Here is a 26,436-nt window from a genome sequence, read left to right on the forward strand (position 1 = left end):
CCCCTACATAATTGAAACATTAAATGAGTGAATTTTTCCTCTTCAAATCTCCATTCACTTTTTAAACTCATTATGTAAACTTTTCTAGTGATTTTGAATATTCTTTTTAGCCCTTTTTTTCTAAATTCTGTTTTTTTGTAACAAAGACTATATAATATCTTTATTATTATTAACCTGTTTAATCTTTGCTAGTTTTTGAAAAAAGGTGACAGGCAAGCCCCTGAATTGGTCTATTGCTGTACTGCAAAGTTTATACATGATCTTGCAACTTTGATTTACCCTACAAGGCTGTTATGACTCAATCTTCCTGGGAATTCTATCCAAGGAATCATTAGCCTGAATAGAGGCAGTCCAAAAAAGATGCCTGTGAATTAACTTCTCAAAAAGTATATAGCCTCTTATATCTCCCTTCTTCAGAGAGCCATTATGGCTACTCTCAAGGAAAGGAGATGAAAGATTTGTTTTTCCAACACTGTCCTGTAAAACCCCTGAGTGAATTAAATTTTACTTAGTGAATTGGCTTGCCATTCTACAATCTCTCCTCCCTGGTTCTACAATCTGTCCTCCCTTATTATACAAAACTTATATTTTCATATCAATACAATTTTCATAGGATACAGAAGACCTATTCCCCTTCATAATTAATATGCTAAAAAAGTAAATACCTCTTTTTCCCACACGACAGTCTTTTTACAGCTTGTTGAATAAAGAATTGTACTAATTTTGAATTTTATTTTCAGACTTTTATTTTTACTAAATTGTGATTCTCTGTTACAAGGACTATATTATCTTTTTTTTATTATTAACCTGTTTAATTTTTGCCAGTTTCAATTGATTTACATGTTGACCTTCTCTTGAAAGAAGGTCAACTGGACTGTTTGAAAGAAGTTTTCCAAGGAAATTGTTTCTCCACTCATTAAAATTATCCATTGCTAATGCTGTCTATCTCTTACTAAAGCATATCCCAATAATGTGTTATAATTTAAAAAGTAACAGAGAAGGTTTAACACCAATTTCAAAGTGTGGGAACTTAGGGTAAGAAAAGCATTCAGAAACAGATCTTAGCACTTTGATTATGTAAAAACAAAGATCTGATCAAAATCAAGTAAGATTGTAACAGTGAAAATGTGCCTGTTGATTAACAATAATATTATTAAAGATATACTAAGTTCCATAGTTTTTGGACCAAAATAAAACCTTTCTTTTTCAGCCGCAGAAGCAAAAAGAGTTTGGGAATTCCTAAAAAGAAAATTTGGGGAAGAGAGGAGAAGCCTAAATGGGAAAAGGTGGTGATGGAAGTTGCAGCAAAGAAAATAAGTGGTGCCTCTTCAAACTTATGGAGTTTGTTTCAGACTATATGGCAGAAAGAAACAGAACAGAAAAGAATTTTTACTGCATTACCTAGTTTTCCAGATTTTGAGACTGACTTTTCTGTTGTTGACAACAACTATGAAGCTGGAAGTGTTGAAGAAACCATGTACACCAGCTATGATGCTGGAAGTGCTAGTGAAACTGTTAGTACAAGTGCTGATTTTGATGAAGACACAATTGACAGCACTTTAGAGTCAATTTTGTCAGGTAGAACAAAGAAGCAAAATGAAGAAAATAATCAAAAGAGAAAATACATACCCAATAAAAAAACATCAACAAGAGTTGAAAAGAGAAAAAAGCCAATTGATGCTAACCATAAAACCCCAATAACAAATTTGAACAGAAATCAAAAGCAAAAAAGAAAGATCAGTGGGGAGACTTCAGTTATTGATGAGCAAAGGCCCGAGATAACATTTAAGTATGCCTCATATTGGTGCTGCTTCAGCTGCTATGCAGATCATGGAAAGGGCAGAGAGTCTCTTAAAGGGAAGTGAGGAGAAGAGAGACAGGGCATTTTTCTTGGGCCAATCGTTTACAGCAAAATTGAGACAGTTCAATGAAAAGTCTCAGATCTAAATTGAAAAAAAGATAAATGACCTTATTTTTGAAGAAGAAATGAAAGCTTTAGAGCAAGAATGAAATTATTGCAACATTATTTGCAAAATGTGATTCTATTTGACGATTTTAACTGCTTCATGTATTAAATTTGATATCATATTTTTCTATATAGTATTACAATTTCTTTTCCCTACTTCTGACAAAGATAAAAAGCAAATCTGAAGTAGTAACAGTTCAAATGCTTTGCATTTTATGTTTTAACTAGGATCATGAAAATAGTATAGTAAATTGTTTTCTTTGATCATTTTGCCCTGTTGTAGACTTTACATACCCTACACAGGAGAATTTGGTTAATAGAACTTATTTTTATTTTCATGCAGTCATAATCTATGAACTCATAAATAATAAAACAAAAAGCTAAACTAAGGTAAATTTTTAAAGGTTATAATAATCTGTATTTATTTTTAAAATGAACCTTGTTAAATGTGTTTGTATTGCCAGGAAACACTTCCTGCAGATGAGCTAAAGTTTTTACACAAATAGTCGCAAATCCTTATTGCATTTTCACTAGGGTGATTCAAAGCCAATCCGCTGTTTATATTTGTAAAATTTGCTAAGTTAGATGTATCACTCCTCCAGCTCCCATTAGACACATCTCCAGAATCAACTGAGTCTGAAGTTACATAAGCAGGCATTCCTGTGCTACTATCACACTGCATTAGATAGTTGTGGAGACAGCATGCTGCTTTAATTACTGTGGTTACTGTTGAGGGTTTAAGGTTTATGGACTGGCGAAATACCCTCCACTTTGAGACAAAAATTCCAAAGGTGTTTTCAATAACCCTTCGAGCCCAAGATAATCTATAATTGAAAATGCGTTGCTCTACATTGAGGGTTCTTCCACCATAAGGCCTTGCCAAATATGGCTTAAGGGGAAAGGCTTCATCGCCAACAAATTGAAAATGGTATTTGAAAGCACTTTCTCTTAGATTTGGTAATGGCTCTGGCTCAGGCAAATCAATCATACCTTCATTTAGGGCAGCTCCTATATGAGAAGAAGAATACATTCCAGAGTCACTATCACTGCAATAACCTCCAATGTCAACATAAGTAAATTTATAATTGGCATCACATATGGCAAATAATACAAAAGAGAAATATTTTTTATAATTGTAGTATTCAGACCCACTATTTTTAGGTGCCTGTATCCTGACATGCTTCCCATCCATAGCTCCAACACAATTAGGGAAGTTCTATTTCTCGTAAAATTCAGTGCTTATAGTCCTGAATTCATCCTTAGTTGGAAACTTCAGATACTCAAGGTTCCAATATTTCTACTAGAGCCTGGCAAGTATCTCTTATGATGGTACTGCAAGTTGATTTGCCAAATCTGAAGGAAGCACTAAGTGTCCCAAAACTGCAACCTTCTGCTAAGTATCTGAAAATAAATGTAAATAATTAACTTTTCTATTCATAATGTAACAAAACTAAGCAGGTCAGGTTATTTCAACCACCTGACAGGAAATAAGAATGCAGCCAAAGATGAGAAGCAAGAAAAAAGTTAGTGTTATATCTCTCCTTATAATTCATTTCAAACTTCTGTTTTTCTTATATTTTCATGGAATTCAGTAATAGTGAACATCACATTTCTTATGAAATAGTTTCAGTGAGATTCGAGTTTTTCTAGTAAGAAATGATTAACTTGAGCTCTATGGGATTGCTTCTTACTTTACACAATTTAATAGACTAATTTGAAGCAGGTTAACATTTTTTCGTAGACCAAAAATGATTTCAAAAGTCTATAACAAACTGTGTCCAAAAGACTTGTAGTTGAGTGGACAACTGAGATTGTTCTAATTATATGGGTTTTGCCAACCAAAAAAGCTGACTAGAATCACAATGGGTCAAGTGGGTCACAAAAGCCCAGCAGAATTACAGCTAAGATTGTTATGTTGACTAAAGACCTTAAAATCAAAGTTAAACATGTGTCAAAGTAGAAAAGACAGACAAATCTGAAATATTTAGGCAGAGTCTTTTAAATATGTCACTTACATAAAGCAATTACTTGCCACATATACAAAAGCACAAGCTAAAGAGTAAATCATTCCTTTGCACCTTTAATGCCTTGTCAGCACAAATCCCCTGCTAACATTAAATTGAAAACGTATAATCCATTTTCTGCCCAATCTTTATTCGTCCATGCACAGATTCTCAATTATTACTTTTTTTTTTTTGATTATATAGTTCCAGAATTGCTGAGAACAATTCAAGCATAGAAAGGTGCAAACCTAAAGTTTCCTTATTTTCATGTAAGGTGGTACAGCAACCCTCAAAACAAAGTGAACTAAAGACAATATTTATACTTTCTGACTTTTGCTCAAATTTTAATTTGATCACAAATATCTATATTTTTGATATTGCTGATTTTCTTTATAAGTAGGAATATAATATAGGCATTTTCTACCATCCAAGTACAGCAGCCTATTTCTAATGGGAAGCAGCTGTGCATTAGTGCTTCTAGAGTCAAACTCTAGGGCTAGAACCCCGTTATAGTTTTACTTTTATGCTGAACATAAAAAAAAACCTATGGGAGTGAAGGCTTGCCTTAGTTAAGGTTATGCTATTTTTCCTGTGGCACCTTTGTCAGAATTTCATATTTGAGTGATAAAATTTAGGCTAAATCACAATTGAAAGTACGGAGAGTCAGTGATGTAAAAGTAGGTAATACAAGAGCTACAAGTCTGTATTATAATATGGATGGATTTAGCTTTATAAACTTGAGAAAATCACTAAATATTGGAAGTATTTACCTCAAAACCAATGCCAGCCTTTTCCCAGGAGAAATTGGTCTTGAAATTTGAATTATTTTTTTTTCATAAGGGAATGATCAGCAATTTTGGCAAATAGCTCCTCAAATTTCTCCTTTTACATTTAAGCTCACTAATTATAAGGTTCATGGTCTGCATGAACCTCAGCAAACCAGTTGACTACAATACTGACTATGGTTTGACCTTTGGTTGTACCCAAAGACTAATTTTCCCAGGAAAAAATATCTATATTTTTTATATTGCTAATTTTGTTTATAACTAGGAACAAATTATAGGCATTTTCTGCCATCAAAGTAGAGCAGCCTATTTCTAATGGGAAACAACTATGCACTAGTGCTACTAGAGTCAAACTCTGTGGCGAGAACCCTCTTATTGTATTTTTCTTTTGTGCTGAGTATAAAAAAAAAACCATGGGACTGAAGGCTTGGCCTGTTTAAAGTTATGCTATTTTTCCCGTGACACCTTTGTCAGAATTTCATATTTGAGTGATAAAATTTAGGCTAAATCACAATTGAAAGTACGGAGAGTCAGTGATGTAAAAGTAGGTAATACAAGAGCTACAAGTCTGTATTATAATATGGATGGATTTAGCTTTATAAACTTGAGAAAATCACTAAATATTGGAAGTATTTACCTCAAAACCAATGCCAGCCTTTTCCCAGGAGAAATTGGTCTTGAAATTTGAATTATTTTTTTTTCATAAGGGAATGATCAGCAATTTTGGCAAATAGCTCCTCAAATTTCTCCTTGTACATTTAAGCTCACTAATTATACGGTTCATGGTGTGCATGAATCTCAGCACCTCAGTTGATAGACTGACTATGGTTTGACCTTTGGTTGTACCCAAAGACTAATTTTCCCATGAAAAAATATCTACATTTTTTATATTGCTAATTTTGTTTATAACTAGGAACAAAATATAGGCATTTTCTGCCATCAAAGTAGAGCAGCCTAATTCTAATGGGAAACAACTACGCACTAGTGCTACTAGAGTCAAACTCTATGGAGAGAACCCTCTTTATTGTATTTTTTTTTGTGCTGAGTATAAAAAAAAAACCATGGGACTGAAGGCTTGGCCTGTTTAAAGTTGTGCTATTTTTCCAGTGACACCTTTGTCAGAATTTCATATTTGAGGGATAACATGTAGTCTAAATCACAATTAAAACCAGGGAGAGTAAGTGATGTAAGAGAAGGTAAAACAAGAGCTACATGTCTATAGTTTAGTAAGGATGGATTTAGCTTTACAAACTGAAGAAAATCACTAAATATTGGAAGTATTTACCTCAAAACCAATGCCAGCCTTTCCCCAGGAGAAATTGGTCTTTTGAAGTTTGAATGTTTTTCCTTCATAAGGGGATGATCAGAAATTTTGGCCAGCAACTCTTCAAATTCCTTCTTTTTCATTCGGGCCCACTGGTTATAGAGTTCATGGTCTGTACCAACCTCAGCAAACCAATTGAAATACTGGCTATGGTTTGACCTTTGGCTGTGCCCAAAGACTAATTTTCTTTTGCGGTTTTGGGGACGCTCTTCAGTTTGCGTCCTTTGGCCCTCCTCCTCGTGCAAAAGCAATAACGCAGCTGCAGAAGTAAGAGCTGAAAAAGTCAAGGAAACTTCTGCCAGCACACATTTTTTATTTTTGAATTTCTCGCTGTTACACTCTTAATCGTCTTACACTGTAATTAAGACAAGGCGAAACCTACCCTCCATAATCTGTGAATAAGCTTCCTAAGCCATAAAATCCTTAACACCCTTGTTACATCAATTAAGACGGGGCTTAAAACATACAGGGATTAGGAGGTACAGTTGGGGTGCTGCCGCCTCCCAAACCCCCCGCTTTTGCAGCCTCTTTTTTAAGTCCTGTTGGCTGCAATCAGTTGGTCATACCAACACAAATGAAACTGTTTCAATGGCATTTTTTTTTAAATCTTCAGAGAATTTGGCAATGACAACTCGGTCTGTTACAGTTATAACTAAAAACTTGTCTCTGTGCTAGGTATAGTTATCTATTCAGTGTGATTATGTATGATGGAAAAATGGATGAACCTGAACCTAAACTGCTTGTTTATACTGAGCCCTTCTTCTGTTCCCTGTTTTTTCTGTTCAAAATTGTTAAGTTCATCACATTATAGCTGGTTATTGGTTAGGGAAAAATCTCCTGTAAAAAATCCAGCAAACAGGCTCAGTACTGTTTCTAATCAAAGAGATGCAATAGGATGTTCTTACAGTAAAAAATTCAAGCAGACTTTGTTTGTGTTGCAAAGCATTTCTTTGCAAGGGAAAAAGTTGGGGTTGAGGGGGTGGTAGACCCCCAAAATAAAAATCTTAACAAAAGAGGCTGCAAAAGCGGGAGGTTTGGGGGCAGCAGCCCCCAACTGTACCTCCTAATCCCTGTACATTTTAAGGTTCAAACTTGTGATTCAGCCTCTTTAACTCTTTAGAAAATGTAGTTTTTTTCAAATAATTTCTGCACGTTTTTGTACAGTTTATTACTTATTATTGCTTGACTAACTGTTAGCTGATTGTGTCAGGATGTAAAGTTGGGGGGCTGCCTTAAGGCTTTTAATTCCTGAATACTCAAATCAAATGCACAGTAAGATTTTCTTTTTTCAACTTTTCTTTGAGCATGTGGGTATATGGCATGTTATAAAAGCCGTGGAGACTTACCTATAAGCTGAAGACTGACAATGATATTCTTCTGGAGACGCCTGTTGAGCCGAAGGATTTAATAGATTGGATTTAAAAAAGAAACTGAGTTTCTTTTTTAAACTTTAAATTTAAGAGATACTACTTTAAATTCAATATACACAAAATTTACTCTGATGGGGAATCGAACCCAGGTCTTCCGCATGACAGACAGGAATGTTTGAACTAAGCATCAGAAAAAAGTAAATTTATGTATCAGTACAGATGTGAACATTCTTAAGGGTTGGATCTGTGTGTAACTGTGCATTTGAATTCGCCCTTAAAATAATAAATGGGTATCAGTCCTACAGTTTATTCCTCTCATTTGTCTTTTCTGGAGTCGTTGAGTTCTAAACGGGCTGTAATCTGAAAAGTCAACACATTATTCGAGTGAATTGATAGCCTATAATAACAAGGTAGTCCCATGCGATGGCTCAATTCACGAAAATGTAGGTGTGATGGTTTAAATGTATTTTCCAGACTCTATAGGGTTTATTTTGCTGTTTAATAAGTTTTTTTTAGTAAAAAATTTTTAAGTAAAAATTGTTGTGTCGATTTTTTTTTCTGTTTTTTTTTTTTCTAAGTTATTTCAGGTTGTTAAATTTTATTCTTATGCAGAGATACATCCTTCAATTTATAAAAAAAAACATTATAGACATATTTTTTCCTTATGACCTCTCTCAAGAAATAAATTAATTTTGATTTTTTTTCCAGTGCAGGGGGAGGGGGAGTTGACAACAATGACAAAAATACAAATAAAGTATTAAAGGGGTTGAAAATGTTGATCTACAAGAATTAAAACATAGAAATAAATGAATATAATAAAGACACGATCCATGAAATTAAACACCGTGACATGAATACAGTTTGTCTATTGGCTGGTGTATTATTTTTCTAAAAAAAAGAACCAATTCTGTTTTGAAAAGGCGGAGTTATCTGTCTCTCCAGACATTGTACTTTCTCTGTTATTCTATTTTTGATGCTCAGTATAAGATTTTGAAGCATCTCGATACCTTCGAAATATGCTTATCTGTGTTAGTTAATGTAACCTAAGCGCTGAACACATATTTACTATGTTACACGAATTCAGAAAGATCCAAAAAACAACAGGGAGAGGAGGCTAGAGCGGCATAGGTACGCGGGGAGGGGAAGGGGAAGGCCCCCTGGACAGTGATGAAGCACTGTTTGGTGAACAATGGTGTACCAAGAATAGTAGGTTTTTGAGATAGATATCAGAAGCGTTGAAGCGGAGAGAATCAAGAACGACAAGTGAAATACGTGCTGACAAACTTATCTACACCTATTGTCCAGATATAAATTAAATATTGGATATATCGATGAAAATTAAATAATTAGATTAAATGATTATTTAATTAAAATTAAAAAAGTAGAAAAATCAGGATTAATTCTGTTATTCATTTTCTACTTTTCCACATTTTTTATTTTCAAGTCTACTCCTAGTTGTTCGAGACACTTTTAGAATACTATACTCTCATGCCTAGGCGTAAGAGGATACCCTCCCTCCACCACGCAAAATATTTTAAATTTTTGTATCAGAACATATCTGACCATTCTTAAGGGTCTGATCTGGGTGTAACTGTGCTTTTGAATTCGCCCTTAAAACGATAAAGGGGTATCATTCTAACATTTTAGTCTTCTTATGTATCTTTTCTGGAGCTGTTGAGTTCTAAACGGGCTGTCATATGAACAGTAATCACACTATTCGAGTGACTTTACATCCGGTAATAACAAGATCGTCACTTGCGATGGCTCTAGTGATATCAGTTCACATAAATGTAGATGTGAGGGGGTAAATGTATTTTTCAAACTCTGGAAGGGGGGGGGTTTGCTGTGTCATCAGTTTTTTACTGAAAATACCACAAAAAAGGTATTTTTTAAGTCTATTAAGAGGCAGATGTCCTGTATTTAGCTTTTACCCGCAATAGTGCTACCTTTCAAGACTTAGCTTTCTAATCGTTTAAGAATACTGTTTATGGTGGTTTATATGTTTTTCTTTTTATAAACCCTGTCATTTTCTAGAATATAATAAAAATCTTTTTTGCATATAAAATTAACCTTTTGGGTCAAAAATTTTGGTTTTCTTTATGAAAGCCAGAGTTAGTAAATTGCATTGACAAAATATCGCATTTTCATTTAATTCTTCTGTTCTAAAATAGAAAGAATTTACATTCACTTTTGAATCACTTGAATTCCTCCTTGAATCATCCAGGTTTTATGATCATCAATTTTTGTGAGCAATACATCTGAAAATACTGTTATTTATTTATTGGGTTGCCTTTTTTCCCTTCATTTTGCTTTTTACAAATATTAATAATTCTAGCCCGTTTGGAGTACTACAATCACGGGGGCAGTGAAGTAACGGAAGAAGTTCAACTGCCTAAAAAGTCTGTTGAAGTTAAAAAAAAAGACTATCAGAAAAGGATTCAATTTTCTTTAATATTTTGAACTTTGTTATGGGTATCATTTTCAAAGATCCGCCCCTTGATAAGCCCCTATTATACCTAACCCCTTGATAAGGGGTTAGGTATAATATAATATAATTTTTTAATATAATTTTTCACCTTTTTAACCTTTTTTTCTTTTATCAGCCTTTAAGAAGGAGGAGGAAGTTTACATACCCATGAATTATGGTGATAACCTAGGTTTATAACCTAGGTCTTTTACTTTAGGAAGAGGACTGTCGCTAAATATTTTTTTTACTTGAAAAAATTCTGTGAATATACTTCGGTACCAAAACTGAAAATGCTGAAATATCTGCTAGAGTCTCTATAATAATGTTAAAATGTTTATGACCAAAGAAACTGGATCAACTTGGTTTTTGATGAAAATTTGGCCCTTGTAAATTAGCTTTGGTGATCAGTTACCATGAATGCCTATATTTAGCTACAAAGATAATAATAATTTGAAATATTTGTGGTTAGTAGCCTTCTAGAACTCTCTCTCAGTCAAGCCAGCCTACTAGATGCTCCTGTAAGAATACAACATCAAATTTTAGCAGCTCGTCAAATAGCAGATCCTTATCTTTAGTCCCATTAATGTTCAAAGAAACAAAACTTAAGGCTGAAGGAGAAGTCATCATAATGTCTTGCCAAGTGCATTTCTCAATACCAAGCATTTTAAACTAAAAGAAACATGATTTCCTCTGCAATTGGCACACTTAAGAGCAGCTGAGCAAGGGTTCTCTGTGTTTTCTTTGTGAGCCCCAGCACAGTGGGAAAATTTTGGTAAATCAGGAGAACGTGGGCATCTAGCAATAGGGTGACCTACCCCTTGGCACCGGAAACAGCGAAGCGGTAATTCTTTTCTTGATTTCAACATGAAAAACCTCATACCCAAGACTAAGACAATGGTAAATTGCATTCTTCAGTGCTAGCTGAATTATATTCTTATTATATTATGCTAGCTTAAATTATATTCTGGCTTTTAGAATATAATTTTTATCCTTTAACTTTAATAATATTATATAATTTTTTAATATAATTTTTCACCTCTTTAACCTTTTTTTTCTTTGAAGAGAAAAAAAGAGAGTTTACATACCCATGAGGTTTGCTGACACGGTGAAAGAAGGTGATGCTCAGCATACAAAGTGGAAAGTTTAATTTCTACCCAACAAAAAGTCCCTATTGTTAACTTTTTTTTTTTTTTTACTGAAAACATCTGTGTTTAGGACTTTATAAAGATTCTTTTATCATTTTATATATCCATATAGGATTGTTTTCATATAAAATTTTAGAGCTTTAGAGGGGAGATGTAGGGTAAGTTGTCCAGGGAAAAGTTTTTTCCAGTGCCAGGAAATTCATCTGACACTAATCTTCTCTATGTCACAGTAATCCCGTGTCATCAAAAAGGGTATGTTGTCATATGTGCTTACAAGGTAAAGACCAAATTACTTGCATACTTATTTATCTTCCACGAAAACCGGGTGCTCGTAATATATTTAGTTCTATACTGGAGATACAAGTAAACCTATAGTCTTCTCTGTAAGTATGAACAGAAATTCTTCATCTTCTATTTAACAGCAGGCGGGCTTTTCAGTGATACTATTTAGCCCTTTTCCATTTGCTTCGCTCTGTAGGCTACAGGGCTACTGGCTTGATTGCCTCATATTTATTAGATAATTTCATATATCTTTCAGTAGATCTTTCGACTCTAGGAGTTCAATTATGAGATGGTAGATGTCGATTTCTATGCTCCGTGTGCAGGTATAGTTGGCTAGGCTCTTGGCCGATAGTGAGATTTTGTGGTGTTTGAAGCATTTTAACAGTTTACAAAGCAAGGTATGTTGTGCAGACGTCAGCATATTACATTCAAATAGGCAATGGTCAATTGTTTCATTATTCATATTACAATGTCTGCAAAGAGGGGACAGGGGAATTGAACCACTTGAATTAGAAAACTTATACGAGAATGCAAGAAAATTTAGTCCATTTATTCCAGAACAAATTCTATGATAAATTTTAGAAAGATACTTATTGGGAAAGGAGGAAAGGATAGGATTAATCTTATTAAAATTAATATCTGATAGCCTCCATTGGTAAATATCTTTGATCGGGATTGGTCTCCCACTTGGCTGCTCAATATTTATAGCATTTTGTGCTATTTCATCAACCTTACTATTACCACACATGCCAGAGTAGCTAGGAATATACTGAAAATAAGTTCCTATGCCACTTGAAGCAATATTATCTATAATACTGAGACAATGATAAGTGTCAATGCCCAACTTATACTGAGGAGCTGAGGCCAGCAACTCAAGGCTTGATAAAGAGTCGGAATATATAATAATATTATTTGAATTTGCAGTCAAAGGTTGGTTTTCCTTAAGGTGTTCTAATGCCATGATTATGGCATTTAACTCAGCTGACATTATAGATAAATTATTATATAATCTCTCTCCCATTGCAATTTTCAGGTAAGGAAGGAAAGCACCACTTGCTACCTTCTCATTCATTTTGGACCCATCAACCAATATTTGGAAATGGTTTTTATAGGTAATTGTATTAAGTTCAGTAAATTTTTTCTGGACAAAAGTACTGGGGGTTAAATCTTTATTCCACTTTGAGAAATCAGTATTTATTCTGGGAATTGACCAATTCCATGGAGGGGATTGGGGGAAGTGGGTGCAATAGACTTTGCTGGTACGGGGAACTTCTTCTGAATATTGGCATACTCATCAGCAATGCCTCTATACATGGCTGGATTTCTTAATCAATTATGTAGGGTGTGTGAGCTATTTGATTCAATTTTTGTAAGATGTTTTGTCAAGAGAAAGCTACATCTCTCCCTTATTGTTGTTAATCCACTCTCCATAAGCAGAAACTTGGTGCTTGTGGGTTTCCTGAGACCAAATATGAGACGTATTATATCATTCTGTGTAGTTTCAATTTTTTGCATCTGGGTCTTTGCACATGCACCATAGACGATGAGCCCATAGTCAATATGGGGTCTTATATGTGATTTATAAAACTCAAGTAAGGTTTTCTCCTTACAGCCCCAGGGTGTGGAAAGAAGTCTTTTTAGTATATTTGTTTTTCTATAGCATTTTTTTTATTGTGTTTGAGATGTGGAGGTGGAAATTAAGGTTTTGGTCAAGCATGAAACCTAGGTAATTATTATGATTATCTTCTGGAATAGTTGTTCAATTTAGAGTTAGTCTTGCATTAACATGGTTCCGCTTTTGGTGAAATTGGATTATTTTTGACTTTGTAGGTGCAATGGGTAAATCTGAATGTTGAGAAAATTTTTCAAACTGGAAAAGTGACTTTTGCAGATTTGACTGTGCTATCTCAAAGGTGTTGCCAGATGACCATAGCACCAGATCGTACCATATTGTAGATTCGTGTGGGGTAGGTTCATGTCCCAGAGATATAGGGCAATCAGGAGCCAACTGAGGACTGCTCCCTGAGGTAGACCTTTGGTTGATGTCTTTTGGGATAAAGAGGCTGAACCAACACAAGCAATGAAACTTCGCACTTCTATGAAAGATTTTATAAAAGATACTAGCTTGGGGGGTAGTCCAAGATTTGCAAGTTTGTTTAAAAGGATTTTGGTGGTTCACATTGTCATATGCCCCTTCAAAATCTAGGAAAGCTGCAACTAGGACATTATTTTTTGAGAATGATTCATTTATTGCTTTTGTTGGCAAAATGAAAGCATCTGTTGAGGAGTGGTGTTTCCTGAATCCAGTTTGAGTGTGAGGGATCATTATTTTTTTTTCAACAAACCAGAGGAGTCTGTAATAGATCATTTTCTACATTATTTTCCCATCACTTGAGTAATCATTATGGGCCTATAGGACTCAGGGTTATCTTTGGGTTTATTTTCCTTTAGGATTGGTAGGAGGGACGAACATTTCCATATACTGGGGAACATAGAAGATGCCCAAGCGTGATTATAACAATTTAGCAGTTCTTGTTTGTATGAAGGGGTGAGATTCTTTATCCATATAGGGTGTATATTGTCATAGCTGCCGCTAATTTTTGTCCTAATATGATGTACTGCATGATTCATTTCCTGTATTGAAAATGGTATAGTTATGTATTTGGATCCTGGGCGTGGTTGGTAACTAGGGTTCATAGGAATTTGTGACATTTTTCTTCAATTATTTGATGTTAGTTTATTAACAAAAGAGTTGCAAACAGCTTAGCTATTTCATTATCATTGTCATTATTGGTCTTATTATGTATAAGATCATGCAGGAGTGGGTTGGGGGAAGTCTTTTTCCCACAGATGTGGCTTATGACTTTATGCATAATTGGCTCATGTGTTTCTCTGGAGAGATTATTTGCAAAATTATTCCAGTATTTATATTTAGCATCTATTATAGTCCTTTTTAGATTCGATTCTGCTTGTAATTTTTTTAAATATGTAGTAGGTGATGGTTTTTTATGAATTCTGTCCTAGCTGCCTTTTTTATTCTCCATTTATTTTGGCACTCATTTGTCCACCATGCTTTAGGAATGTGTTTAGGGAAGGTTTTCTTGGGTGTTGTCCTGGGGATAGCATGATTAGCTGTATTTATTAGTAAAGATGCCAAGACTTTAGCATGTGTGTCAACTGTTGTGTTTGAAATGCATGAATTTTGGGTGAAACTTGTAATTTCATCATTTAGCTTATTTTGGAACATAGACCAATTTGCTTTAGTGTTGATATATTTGGAGGTATGTGATAGAGTTTCAGCAGGTTCATTTAGGGAGCAAACTATAGCAAAGTGGTCAGTACATAGACTATCAATTTTATTTATATAAATTTTATTGAAAATATTTAATGACACAATTTGTAGATCAATTGTGGAGAATCTGCCACTTTTGGGGTTGAAATATGTATTCAGGTTTGGAGGGGTAGCAACAGTTAATTCATTATTATTTGAAGTCATATGCTCAATCAATTTAACAGCTTTATTTGCTGGTTTATTCCCCCACAGAAAGCTGTGGGCATTGAAATCTCAACAAATAATGCTATTTTTTAACATATTAGAATTATTCATATAATTAAGGAAATACATGGCATCTGTAGTATTGGCCATTAGGGTTATTAAAGCTTATTTTGTGGGTTTTTGTATTATTCAGCCAAACACTGATACCAATTGCATCAACATCATTTGCAAAATCTGGAAAATTGATGCCACAGAATTTTATATTATTTTTAACTAATAAAGCTACTCCACCTCCTTTTCTCTCTGATGATCTATCCTTTCTCAGGATAGTATATCCCAGAGACTTAATTTGTTGATTTTGGGTTAAATGAGTTCCCTGGAGGCAAACAATATAAATGGAATTATTATTCATAAAAGATATTAGTTCATTTAGCTTATTTTCTGTGAGTGATCTTACGTTCCACCGGAGTATTGATGGTCTGGTTTATATGCAAAGCAACACAAGAGACGAAAATTAACGTACAAGAGAGTAGTGAAGAATTATGATGTACAAAGTAATATTTGGCAGGGATAGTCACTAGATAAATCATTTGGGGTGGCAACATGATTGGATGATTTTCGGGGATTTGGGGAACCAAATTTTTTTTGGGATGGCACATAGATTTCTGAGGAAATCCCCGAAAATTTGGGAATGGTGCAAGCCCTGCTTGATTTCTAAGCAGGAAAATCGAAATACTTAAACCACACGAGAAAAGAAAAGCTTCGACTTTGTGGTTGACGCAATAAAGAATTGCCGCAAAATTAATTCAAAGTCAACCAAACACCGCCACCGCTTCCAGTGACGCGCCAGCGGCGTTGTGACACTTCAGTGGCGGTCAACCGAGCCTCTCGTTGGTGGCGTTTGGTTAATGGGCCGGCATGGTGCTGGGGTCTAGGTAAGACACAGATCGCTACAAACATCAGAATCGACTTAAGAGGACAAGTTATGTCATGGGAAGATGTGTTTGAAATCCCCCTTTGCCCCAAACTCAAAATTTTCCAAAATTTTACTTTAGAAGCTTTTCTAAATATTTTTAAAGCGCTAAGACATAGAGCGCTACAAACATCAGAATCAACTTTAGAGGACAAATTATGTTATGGGAAGATGTTTTTGAAATCCCCCTTCCCCCCAAACTCAAAATTTTCTAAAATTTTACTTTAGAAGCTTTTTTAAATATTTCTAAAGCGCTAAGACATAGAGTGCTACAAACATCAGAATCAACTTTAGAGACAAATTATGTTATGGGAAGATGTTCTTGAAATCCCTCTTCCCCCCAAACTCAAAATTTTCTAAAATTCTACTTTAGAAGCTTGTTAAATATTTCTAAAGCACTAATAGATAGAGCGCTACAAACATCAGAATCGACTTCAGAGGACAAATTATGTTATGGGAAGATGTTTTTGAAATCCCCCTTCCCCCAAACTCAAAATTCTACTTTAGAAGCTTTTTAAATATTTCTAAAGCGCTAAAACATAGAGCGCTACAAACCTCAGAATCATTTTTAGAGAACAAATTATATTATGGGAAGATGTTTTTGAAATCCCCCTACCCCCAAACTCAAAATTTTCCAAAATTTTATTTTAGAAGTTTTTTTAAATATTTCTAAAGCAATAAGACATAGAGCGCTACAAACATCAGAATCAACTTTAGAGGACAAATTATGTTATGGGAAGATTTTCTTGAAATACCCCTTTCCCCCACCCTCAAAAATTACCGAAATTATAAAATGGAAGCTTTTTAAATATTTCCAAAGCACTAAGAGATAGAGTGCTACCAAAATCAGAATCGACTTCAGAGGACAAATTATGTTATGGGAAGATGTTTTTGAAATCCCCCTTCCCCCCAAACTCAAAATTTTCAATGCTTATTTATTCAAAAGTATCTGAATTTTTGGCTGCTTCTTGTTGTAGAAAAGTCTTTGTTTTTGGTTCTTTTTCTTACTATCTTGTCCTTTGTTCATTATTTTTTCCTAACCAAGGATTTTCAGAATTATTTTGTATACGAGATTATTCTTTTTGCTGATGTTTATTTATGGGTGATTGATCGTTTTGGTTTTGTTCCGTGCAATTTTTTTCTTTGTAAGATATATTAGCAAACTTATTATTTAGATAAATTTATTATTTACAAAAATAATATTATTTACTCTGCAAACTTATTATTTACACAAATAATAAATTCAAATTTCGAGATTAAAGTAAAGGCTCTGAGAAAAGCTGGTCAGAAGTACTTGTCTGCCTTTTTCCGTTTAAAAAATTATTTTCAGGTGCTTTTCCTTGTAAGATGTATATTAGCACTCTGAAACTACAAAAAAAAGAAATGGAATGTATACAAATAAAGGGGAAAACTCAAATTTTCGAATGTGCAAAATTATCTTTGGATAAGAATAGACTGTACACTTAAAAGTTTTGTTGTCGCTTTGTATGTTCTTATGAGAAAAAGTATCCTGGATGTCATTAATTTCTAGCCAACAATTTTCTTGAGGCGAGTGATTATTGTGCTAAAGGATGTTTTTTTTTCGTAGTCTTAGTCACTAAAAGTGTCCTTGGTTGTTGCCGTCGCTTCTGGCATCTAGAGGAAATACATACAATATTAGAGTCAGCATTATAAACCTTCAAGCCTGTAAGTCCAATTTCAAGAAAGTAAGTTAATGTATTTTAAAGATTATCAAAAATGTTAACAGTTTTTTTCTACTTCGTTAGGAATTCCTTGGATATATATTCTCTATTAAATCTGTTAGAGGTAGTTAACTGTTTCAATTCTGACAGACCAAAATAATTCAATGAACAGACCCTTGAAACACACTCTATTAAAATAAATCCCTTTATTTTATTATCAAGGACTTTGAGATGGTTCTGATACGCAAAATTTTAGCGGATGTATGTTTGATGCACATATTACTGTTTTAATTACATTAGTAAATGATAAAGAAACATAAAGTTGTATTATTTTTAATTGCCTTTTTCTTATACTAATTGACTGTCCATATAGTTTTTCCTCTCTTTTTTCAGACAAATTATTTTTTTTTTGATGATCAGCTATTTCCTGTAATCTGTTTTAGTTTGGCCATTAGGAAGTTATGAAACAGGGTTGTTAGAAGTTCAGTTACGCTTCAAGCTTTTTTTTGTTGAACAAGATGTAAAAGTTATTTTTTATGGATTTGTCTGAAACCAGGAAAGGTTCACTCTGAATTTTTAAGTCATTAAGTTCTTACTTTCAAAACTTGTCTCCTTCATTGCTGTTGAAGAAAAAATATGAAGATAAAGCGTCCTAATAAAAGCTGATTACTTTACTCAATAAATTGTTCGGAAAATTAAATGAAATTGCTAAGGTTGGAACTATATTGCCATGGCACTTGACTTGGCAGCTGTGTTGGCCTCAGGTGGCTTGGTGTTGCGGTGAGTTGTTATTAAAAGCAGTATTTAAGTCATTCGCTATGAATTTCAAACGGATTCGTAGTAAAACCAGACGTAGTAAAACGAAACTATGATGATCCGTATATTACTGGTTATATATTTAATTTGAATCATATATATATATATATATATATATATATATATATATATATATATATATATATATATATATATATATATATATATATATATATATATATATATATATATATATATATATATATATATATATATATATATATATATATATATATATATATATATATATATATATATATATATATATATATATATATATATATATATATATATATATATATATATATATATATATATATATATATATATATTATGTTTATGGAGGTGGAGCCAGGTTTCCTGGCATTATTCAAAAAACCATCAGAAATTAAATTTAAGAAAAAAGAGGTTTTTTCAACTGAAAGTTATGAGCAACATCAAAACTTGAAACGAACAAAAGTTATTACGTATATGAAGGAGGTTGCCCCCTTCTCAACACCTCGCTCTTTACGCTAAAGTTTTTGTCCTAATTATTAAAGAACAACTACTGAAACACAAGAGTCGTTTAATTAGATCAATTATAAGCTTTTTTTTAAGTCATAAAAAACATTAGCGTAAAGAGCCAGGTGTTAATGAAGGGCCAAAGAAAGAGAGAAATTCATTTTTAATTAAATACCAATATTCATAAAAAAAAAAACAATATCTAACAGTCCTACCACGTGACAATCTATACAGATTTGTTTGTGGCAGGACTCAATACTTTACTCACTTACTACATTGAAAAAAAGAAGAAAAAATACAGTTTCATAAATAAATAAAAAATAAACCTCGTGGGAACCGCGAACCAATACTTACAGAAGACAGGTGTTCATAAGAACTTTCATATACGTAATAATTTCTGTTTTTATGTTTTGATGTTGTTCTTTATTTTCAGTTGAAAGGACTTGTTTTGTTTTTTTAAGTTTACACTTGTTTTGGACTTGTTTTGTTTTTTTAAGTTTTGTTTTTTTAAGTTTACTTTCAGGATTTAAGTTTAAAAGATTTATAGAACCCTTGTAAAATTTTTGGATTATCTCAAATTTAGGTACTAGGCTTTCTTGTGATCGCTTCAATAGTTTTTTTCCAGGACTAATGAATATTTGTAAAACTTAACGATAAGAGATATTTAAAGATTGATTAAAAAAAAACAGCTATCACAATCCTGGCTGGGCCGAATTCGTATTTCGGGGTCAAAAGACGAATAAAACCAAAAAATAAGTTTAAATGCGATCTTACAAGCGAAACTGGCAAACAACGTGCCGCCATTCTATCAAAATTTTAAAAGAAATTAAAAACATTTATATACATTTACGAGCCATGGGATGTAAATAAATTAAACAAATAAAACTATTAGATTCTTATATGTTTGCAGTATTTTACCGTAAAATTTTAATATTTAAGCCTTATTTTTATTTTACATGTACCGTACATGACAAATTGTAAAGCTTCCAAAATTGGCTATAATTTTTACCCATCAAAATGCCTAAATATAACTAACATTGCAACTCTGACTTCGATTATGCATTAAACGTCATAACATAGCCAAAAGGCATCCGAATACCCGACCCTCTTTTTTAACATTGCGAGATAGGACGGATGGACATCTGTATGATAGTACTTCTTGTCTGTGTTCGAAATTTTTACTAGATTATTGCTAGATGGCGTCTGAATCTGTCGGTAGTTCTTGAAATCAGCATCTGACAAAATCTTATCTTGTTAATTGCAAGAGAATTTTTGCAGTTCAAAAATGTGAAAAAGTGCTAAAAGTAAGTTACCCTTTTTTACTTAGATAAGCTAAACTAGGAGTTTCATTTTGACATTTTTCTATAGCCGAGGAGCCGAATGGTTAGGTTTTCTGGTAAAATATCTTCCTAATTCCATAGGTTCAATATGGCGGCAGTGCTCAACGTTTCCCGCGAGTATTTTGTTTTTTCGGGGTAACTTTGAACATTTGTTCAAAGTTAGCCTTGTCTTTCTACAATATGGATTTCAATGTTCTGTGCTGGCCAATTGTTAAAATTTGCGTTGAATTGGTGTAATAATACTTTATTTTTAACCCACATTTAAGCAAAGCAAGTGGAGTAAATTACTCTTAAAAGATTATACTAAAAGAGTTTGCTCTGCTATTCAGACCTTTTGGAAACCATTGCGAATCTGTTGATCCCAGGAAAACGCAAATCAAGTTCAGCTGTTAAACTTGGTTTTAACTACTGATTACATTTTGGACCACTTCCTAATTCTTTCAGGCCTACTTTTGTTTCTTCTTTGATGGAAGTCCGTTAGCAATCAATGGGAGTGGTGGGGGAAATCTCATCTATAAAAATTGAAGTTTCTGTATTACCTTGCTCTAATAGAGCTTTCATGAACAATTTGAAAGAGTTGTCTTTCACGGCTTGCTGTGCAAAGACGGCTGACAATTGTAGATAAAAATTGGTGGGATTTTCCCCGTCTCTTTTGGAAAAACCTAGAATTGTAAAAAAAATTGAGTTGTACATATTATTCCTTTGAAAATTTTGTTTTATTTCCTTCTGGTTTCATCGTTGCCAAATACCCCTCCAGAATAATGAATGAAACAAAGGGAGCAATATCCCTAATGATATGTGGAAATGCAGAAGGTGAACTGCTTCCACGATTCGTGTGCTATAAAGCTGAGGGCATGTTTAGCTCATGGCGTACAGGAGACCCTAAAAGAGCTCGGTATGCTGTATCTAAGTCCGGATGGTTTTAGAGCAAATTTTTGAAGAGTGGTTTATGTCGCTGGCACTTCCTCACCTGAAGAAGAGAGCAGGGGTGAAAGTTTCGTTGGGTGACAACCTGTCTTGCCACTTTTCTGCCAAAGTGTTGAAAGTCTGCAGAGAAAACAACATTCGCTTTGTATGCCTCCCCCCAAACACTACAGATATACTGCAACCAACGGACGTTGCTTTTTTCGCTCCAATGAAAAGAGCATGGAGGAAAATGCTTGATGATTACAATACGGACAACCCAAACGAAACCGCAGTAAGAAAAGACAAATTTTCCCAGCTTTTAAAACGAAAACCCAAACGAAACCGCAGTAAGAAAAGACAAATTTTCCCAGCTTTCACGCTCCAGAGTCCCCCAGGACCACCCACTTTCAGCCCAGCATACTCCGCACAAGGTTGCAAACAACGTCAGCAAAGTTTTATAGGATGTCATGCGAGCCCGCAGATTTAAAAAATCTGTGAGGAACGTCACGTGCAAACGTCTTAGCGTCGAACCAGGGAAAAGTGTTGGAGACGCAGAGCGTGTCCAACGTCTTGAGCGTGTATATCTAGCACCACAAGTTGATGAGTCGGCTAGCGTTGGGCTCTCTATGCTGTCGAGCAGGGCAGTAGCCACAACGGGTTCAAACTACCTACCAACCTCCTTGCATGGACGTTGGTTCATCGCGAAGTTCTTCGTGGGCCGTATTTAAAAGTATTTTGCAGTTTAGGAGGTAGATGCTCGTTCCTCTTACGGCTCGCTAAATGTGATCTGCCAGCAAAAAACAAGTATGGATGCTTCTATTTTCCCAGGGTGAAAAACTCAGCATCAATCCATCCTGAACGGGTACAGGGAGATCTTCCAGCCCCCCAACTCATTCAGGGCACAAAATTTGTATTTTATCATGACTTTGGTCAGCTGATACTGCACTAATTTTACTCTCTTTTGCCTTTTTATTTTAAAAGTAATGCTTTTCTCCCAGTAAACGAGTTTTTTTTAACTGGAAGTCTTATGCCAGAAGAACTCATCGACTGTTCAAAGTTACCTGTTGAAGTGTTTAAGTGTTCAAAGGTAAACACCCCTTGAGGTAACTTTGAACACCATTTTTAGATAGGTATAGCTCTAACAACATGAAGACTAGCAGTTTGTGACAGTTGCCATTCGGTGCAGAATGACGTATTCCCCAAACGCCAAAAATAGTTTTGAGTAAATACTAGTTTAAAGAAAAATATCGCAAAAAACCTCAGTTTTTCACGATTTTTGGTTCAAAGTTACCCCGTTCCACGGTACCTATCCACATCCCCTGTAAATGCCACGGCATGATATGGAGGAGGAATAATTACACAAATAAAAAAATACATTAATCTCAGAATGCGTTTAAAACGAGAAAGAAAATGCAACTAGAGCTTTGTGTATCATGTTAGTACTAACTTAACACTCAGCTGATTTCTTAATATACATCAATCAAACTAAAGATACTAATATTAATGATTTAATGCCGTTTTATTTTATCAATTATATATGCTGTTAATTTAATTACTAAAATATTATTTAGAAACAATCCATTTTTCAACAGCCTTTTAAATTCACTTACATCACAACTACTTTTAATATTCGCATCTAAGGAATCCCATAACTTAGCCCTCTAAAAACAAGAGAAAACCCCAATCTAGACTCAACCAAATTATTAACATAAATCTTATTCATCAAACTTGTCACTTGGGAATGAATAGCATTAACTTATGTGAACACACTTAGAAAAGAAGGTGACTTAACTTTAATGCAATTATACATGAAAAGCAAGTATTGTAATAACGATATTTTGTAAAACAACGATTGGGTGAAGGATAGAGGAGAAAGTCCCCAGCCATATTGAACTACAATACAAAATATAGGGGTGGATTAAACTAAAGTAAAACATACAGGTTATATCTTTTGGCAAAAAATGTTTAAGTTTGCGAATTATACCGATATTTCTAGCTAAAATACTTGACACTTTCTCAATATGACCTTTAAATTAGAGTTATTTATTCAAAATAGTATCAAGGTATCAAATACTCAACATCCTCCATATTCTGAACTGTCTCCCCCCCACCCCGTGTGCGCATGCCAATCCCCCTTTTATCATCCTCTTGGGGGCCTTTGAATTTGCTTGAAATTCTGAATTGTTTTCAAATTAAAGGTTGTGAAGAATATGTTTTGAATCCCTGTTTTCTTTTCTTAATTTTTTAAGTCAGATGAATTTATTACAATAGACTTCCCTCTTGTTCCAAACACTGAATTATGTAATTTTAAATTCAAATATAAAGACATCGTATTTTTTCCAGATATTCTCTACCTTAGAAAGGAGCTGAGGGTTGTTGGGCAACTTGAAGGATGTCTTGCCAGTTTACCAAGGCAATTGAATCTATGTGGTCGTCCTTTAAGATTGATGAATGAAGAAGCTCATTTTCTTCTGAAAAATAATTATTGTGAGTTGATCAGTTGTTCCTACCTTGCATCTCCTCCTACGAAGCATTTTTTTTTTTTTTTTTTAACAACAATGGGTTTATGAAAAAAAAAATATATACATCATCGATTCCCTGAAGCAATGCTTGTGCGGGAGAAAACCCGCCTAACAAAATAAAAAAAAAACAAAAAAACAAGAAACATAAAAAAGAAAAAAAAAATAGAGAAAAAAAAAAAAAAAAAAAAAAAAAAAAAAAAAAAAAACATAAATAGAGCTCAAAATACCGGACCCCAAAACCAACGAACCACCAAACAACAACCAACAAAAAAATAATAATTATAATCATAATCAGCTGCAACTAAACCCTCCACAAAAACAAAACTTAAGTGGCGTGGAATAATCCATTCAAAATATACACATCAAAACAATGGTTCTTTAGCGACTTACGAAAATCCTGCAAACCCCCAACATTCCTCAAATCCTCTGGCAAACTCTCCCAAACTAACACATTCTGCTGACAGTTTCAAAGAGATTCAGAATAGAGCATTTGAGGAGCAGGTTTGCCTAGTTTGTTGATTCGATAACTAATTTTTATCACCAAGTAATGTTATGAAGGTTTTATTATTCATTTATTTATTTTGTGTATTTGTGCAGTAAGTCTCTACAATTAAATTCTTTCATAAGTTAATTGTGGCTAACTTATTATTTATTACCAGTAAGCAGCTGTCAACCTGTTTGGTCAGACGAGTATAACAAGTTTCTTGTATTGAAAGCCAGTGGATTTTGCTAAGTGTTGCCATACTACAAGTGAAACTCAGGCACTTCAGTGTTTTCCGAAATACCTCAGTAAATGTAACAATTATTACTTAAGGTATGATTATTTTGAAAAAAAATTATCATAAGGTAAGGACCGGTTCAAAAATATAAATTAGTTGACTTGAATTATGGATCCACCTTGCATTATAATAATCTTTGTTTTTTAATAATATTTTTTTTTTTGGCTCCATCCATACGGTTGATACGTTTGGTTGCAAAAGGCTGGCAGCCTTATTCCGAACTGTTAGTCATTTGTACCTCTCTGTGACCACCTTTTTTTTTTAGCAGACCTAGTTGAGGTGTTAGCATGCTAGACTAGAAACCCTGTGGCGGTGAGGACAGGGGTTCAAGTTCTGGTGTAGCTGGTTATTAGTTTTGAAACGGGGGTCAGTGTCGTGACTCTTTCAGATGATACAGAGTTGACTGAGCTCAAAATGGGAACCTGGAAAATTCTGGGAAGGAAAACAGGAAGGGTGTGCAAAAGCACAGGATAGGGACTGTAAAGTCGAATAGTGTATTTTTTACATTAGCTATATCTTTTGTCACTTTTATTTAATTGCACCAAAACTACCGCTAATAATCGTCTATTCTCTATATATAAAACCCAAAAACATTTTTTGCCATATAGTTGAACTATATGGCTATAGTTGATAAGATCAACTATAGTTGAACAGCTGCCATAATGTTGAACATTGTCCCTCAATATTTTCTCCTTTTTTTCTGTAATCTTTCTCCGGCATTGTTTTTAAAGGGAAGAAAGAAAGAAAAACAATCCTAAGAAATAGAAAAGCATGTTTCCTAGAGATAAAAATTATGAATCAATGTTTTTCTTCGTCACTACTTTAACTAAATTAATTACCAGTAGACTTCTAGGGAAGGTAAGGATAAAAATTAAACTCCGAGCAAGCAGCAACTAGATTTATCTGGGATGTTTAGCCTACAATGAGTAGAAATTGCTATGAGCCAAGACAAGGAACATAAAACTAAAAAATAAGGGCCTCAAACCCTGCTATTAACTAGCAGGGCCGTCACGTATGGGGGGGGGGGAAGACACTCGGTAAAAAAAATAATCCGGTAAAATTCTTTGTTCGGTTCAATAAAGACCACGAAAATGCTGACATTTCGAAGAAATTTCGAACATTGTCGGTAAACGCAGCAGTTTTATTGACCCCTGCCGTGATTTTATAGATGGTGCCAAAACTTTTCATTTGGTTAAATAAACAGCTTTAAAATAGTGACATGATATGTACCAAAATCTAAATCTCTGTAGGTAAATGCAACTGTGTTATTGACTCGTGTTGTGATTTTACGTATTGTATTCGAAACGGACACTATGGTAATTATTGACAAAAAACAGTGGGTAAAAATGACCAGTCAGTCGATAAAATATCTTGCTCCCCTACCCCGCCCCCTAACATTTTAGCTAGTAACGACGCTGCTGACTAGGGTTTGATTTTTCCTTGACAGTATGGTTGTACCAATCTTGATATGAGTAGACAACACTTATTTTGGACTTCGGTACGGTATTGCAATAGATGTGTTCAACAGCCTCGGGAATCTTTAAGTACTAACTTTGGTAAAAAGTGAATCATAGGCAGCTCGCTAGTGCTGCCTAAGTAAAGAACGATGTGGCCACAATGTTTTTTTTCTTCTTCTTTCTTCGACAGGCACTTCGTATCGAAGCGGATGTCGTAGAAACTTCGAAAAGGGCTCATTCGATTGGAAATTGGGGTGGCTAGTACCGTTATTGATAGTCGAAAGTGATTAGAGGGCAACTAGAACAGATAGAAAAAATCTTTTTGAGGAGGACACTCCCCCACAACTCTCGGGGCAAGGGTTTTAAGTTATGCCCTGAGGGCATATAAGAACAATGTTGCCATAATGTACCCTTTAAATCTTTTTCCTTTTGAGAAGGGCACTTCATATGGAAGGAGCCGTCGTAGAGACTTTAAAAGGGGCTCATTCGATTGGAAATCGACAGTTCTTGGGCCTTTTTTAATATTCGAAAGTGATTGGAGGGCAACTAGCCCCCCCCCCAACGCCCATCATTTCCCCAAACACATCCAATCAAAATTTCGAGATAGCCATTTTGTTCAGCC

General features: G+C 34.2%; 1 protein-coding gene and 1 long non-coding RNA gene across 2 annotated transcripts in view; one reads left to right on the forward strand and one right to left on the reverse strand.

Moving 5' to 3' along the window:
* The window catches only part of LOC148943414 (uncharacterized), a gene marked incomplete at its 5' end in the record, with an annotated part of 43,460 nt that overhangs the window by 2,643 nt on the left and 14,381 nt on the right, over positions 1-26,436 (forward strand). The window contains one exon of the mRNA XM_089101129.1: positions 23,400-23,543. Coding sequence (XP_088957255.1) covers positions 23,400-23,543 — 144 coding nt within the window. The remainder of the gene's footprint in view (positions 1-23,399; positions 23,544-26,436) is intronic.
* LOC148943415 (uncharacterized) lies at positions 3,240-6,349 on the reverse strand. The gene is made up of 2 exons (XR_016142912.1): positions 6,040-6,349; positions 3,240-3,367 (listed from the first exon to the last, which is right to left on the reverse strand). It is a non-coding gene; the product is annotated as an uncharacterized LOC148943415 (long non-coding RNA).

The sequence above is a fragment of the Artemia sp. Qi Xiang Cuo genome, chromosome 15 (genome assembly GCF_049724085.1).
Source record: "Artemia sp. Qi Xiang Cuo chromosome 15, ASM4972408v1, whole genome shotgun sequence".
Lineage (NCBI taxonomy): Eukaryota > Metazoa > Arthropoda > Branchiopoda > Anostraca > Artemiidae > Artemia > Artemia sp. Qi Xiang Cuo.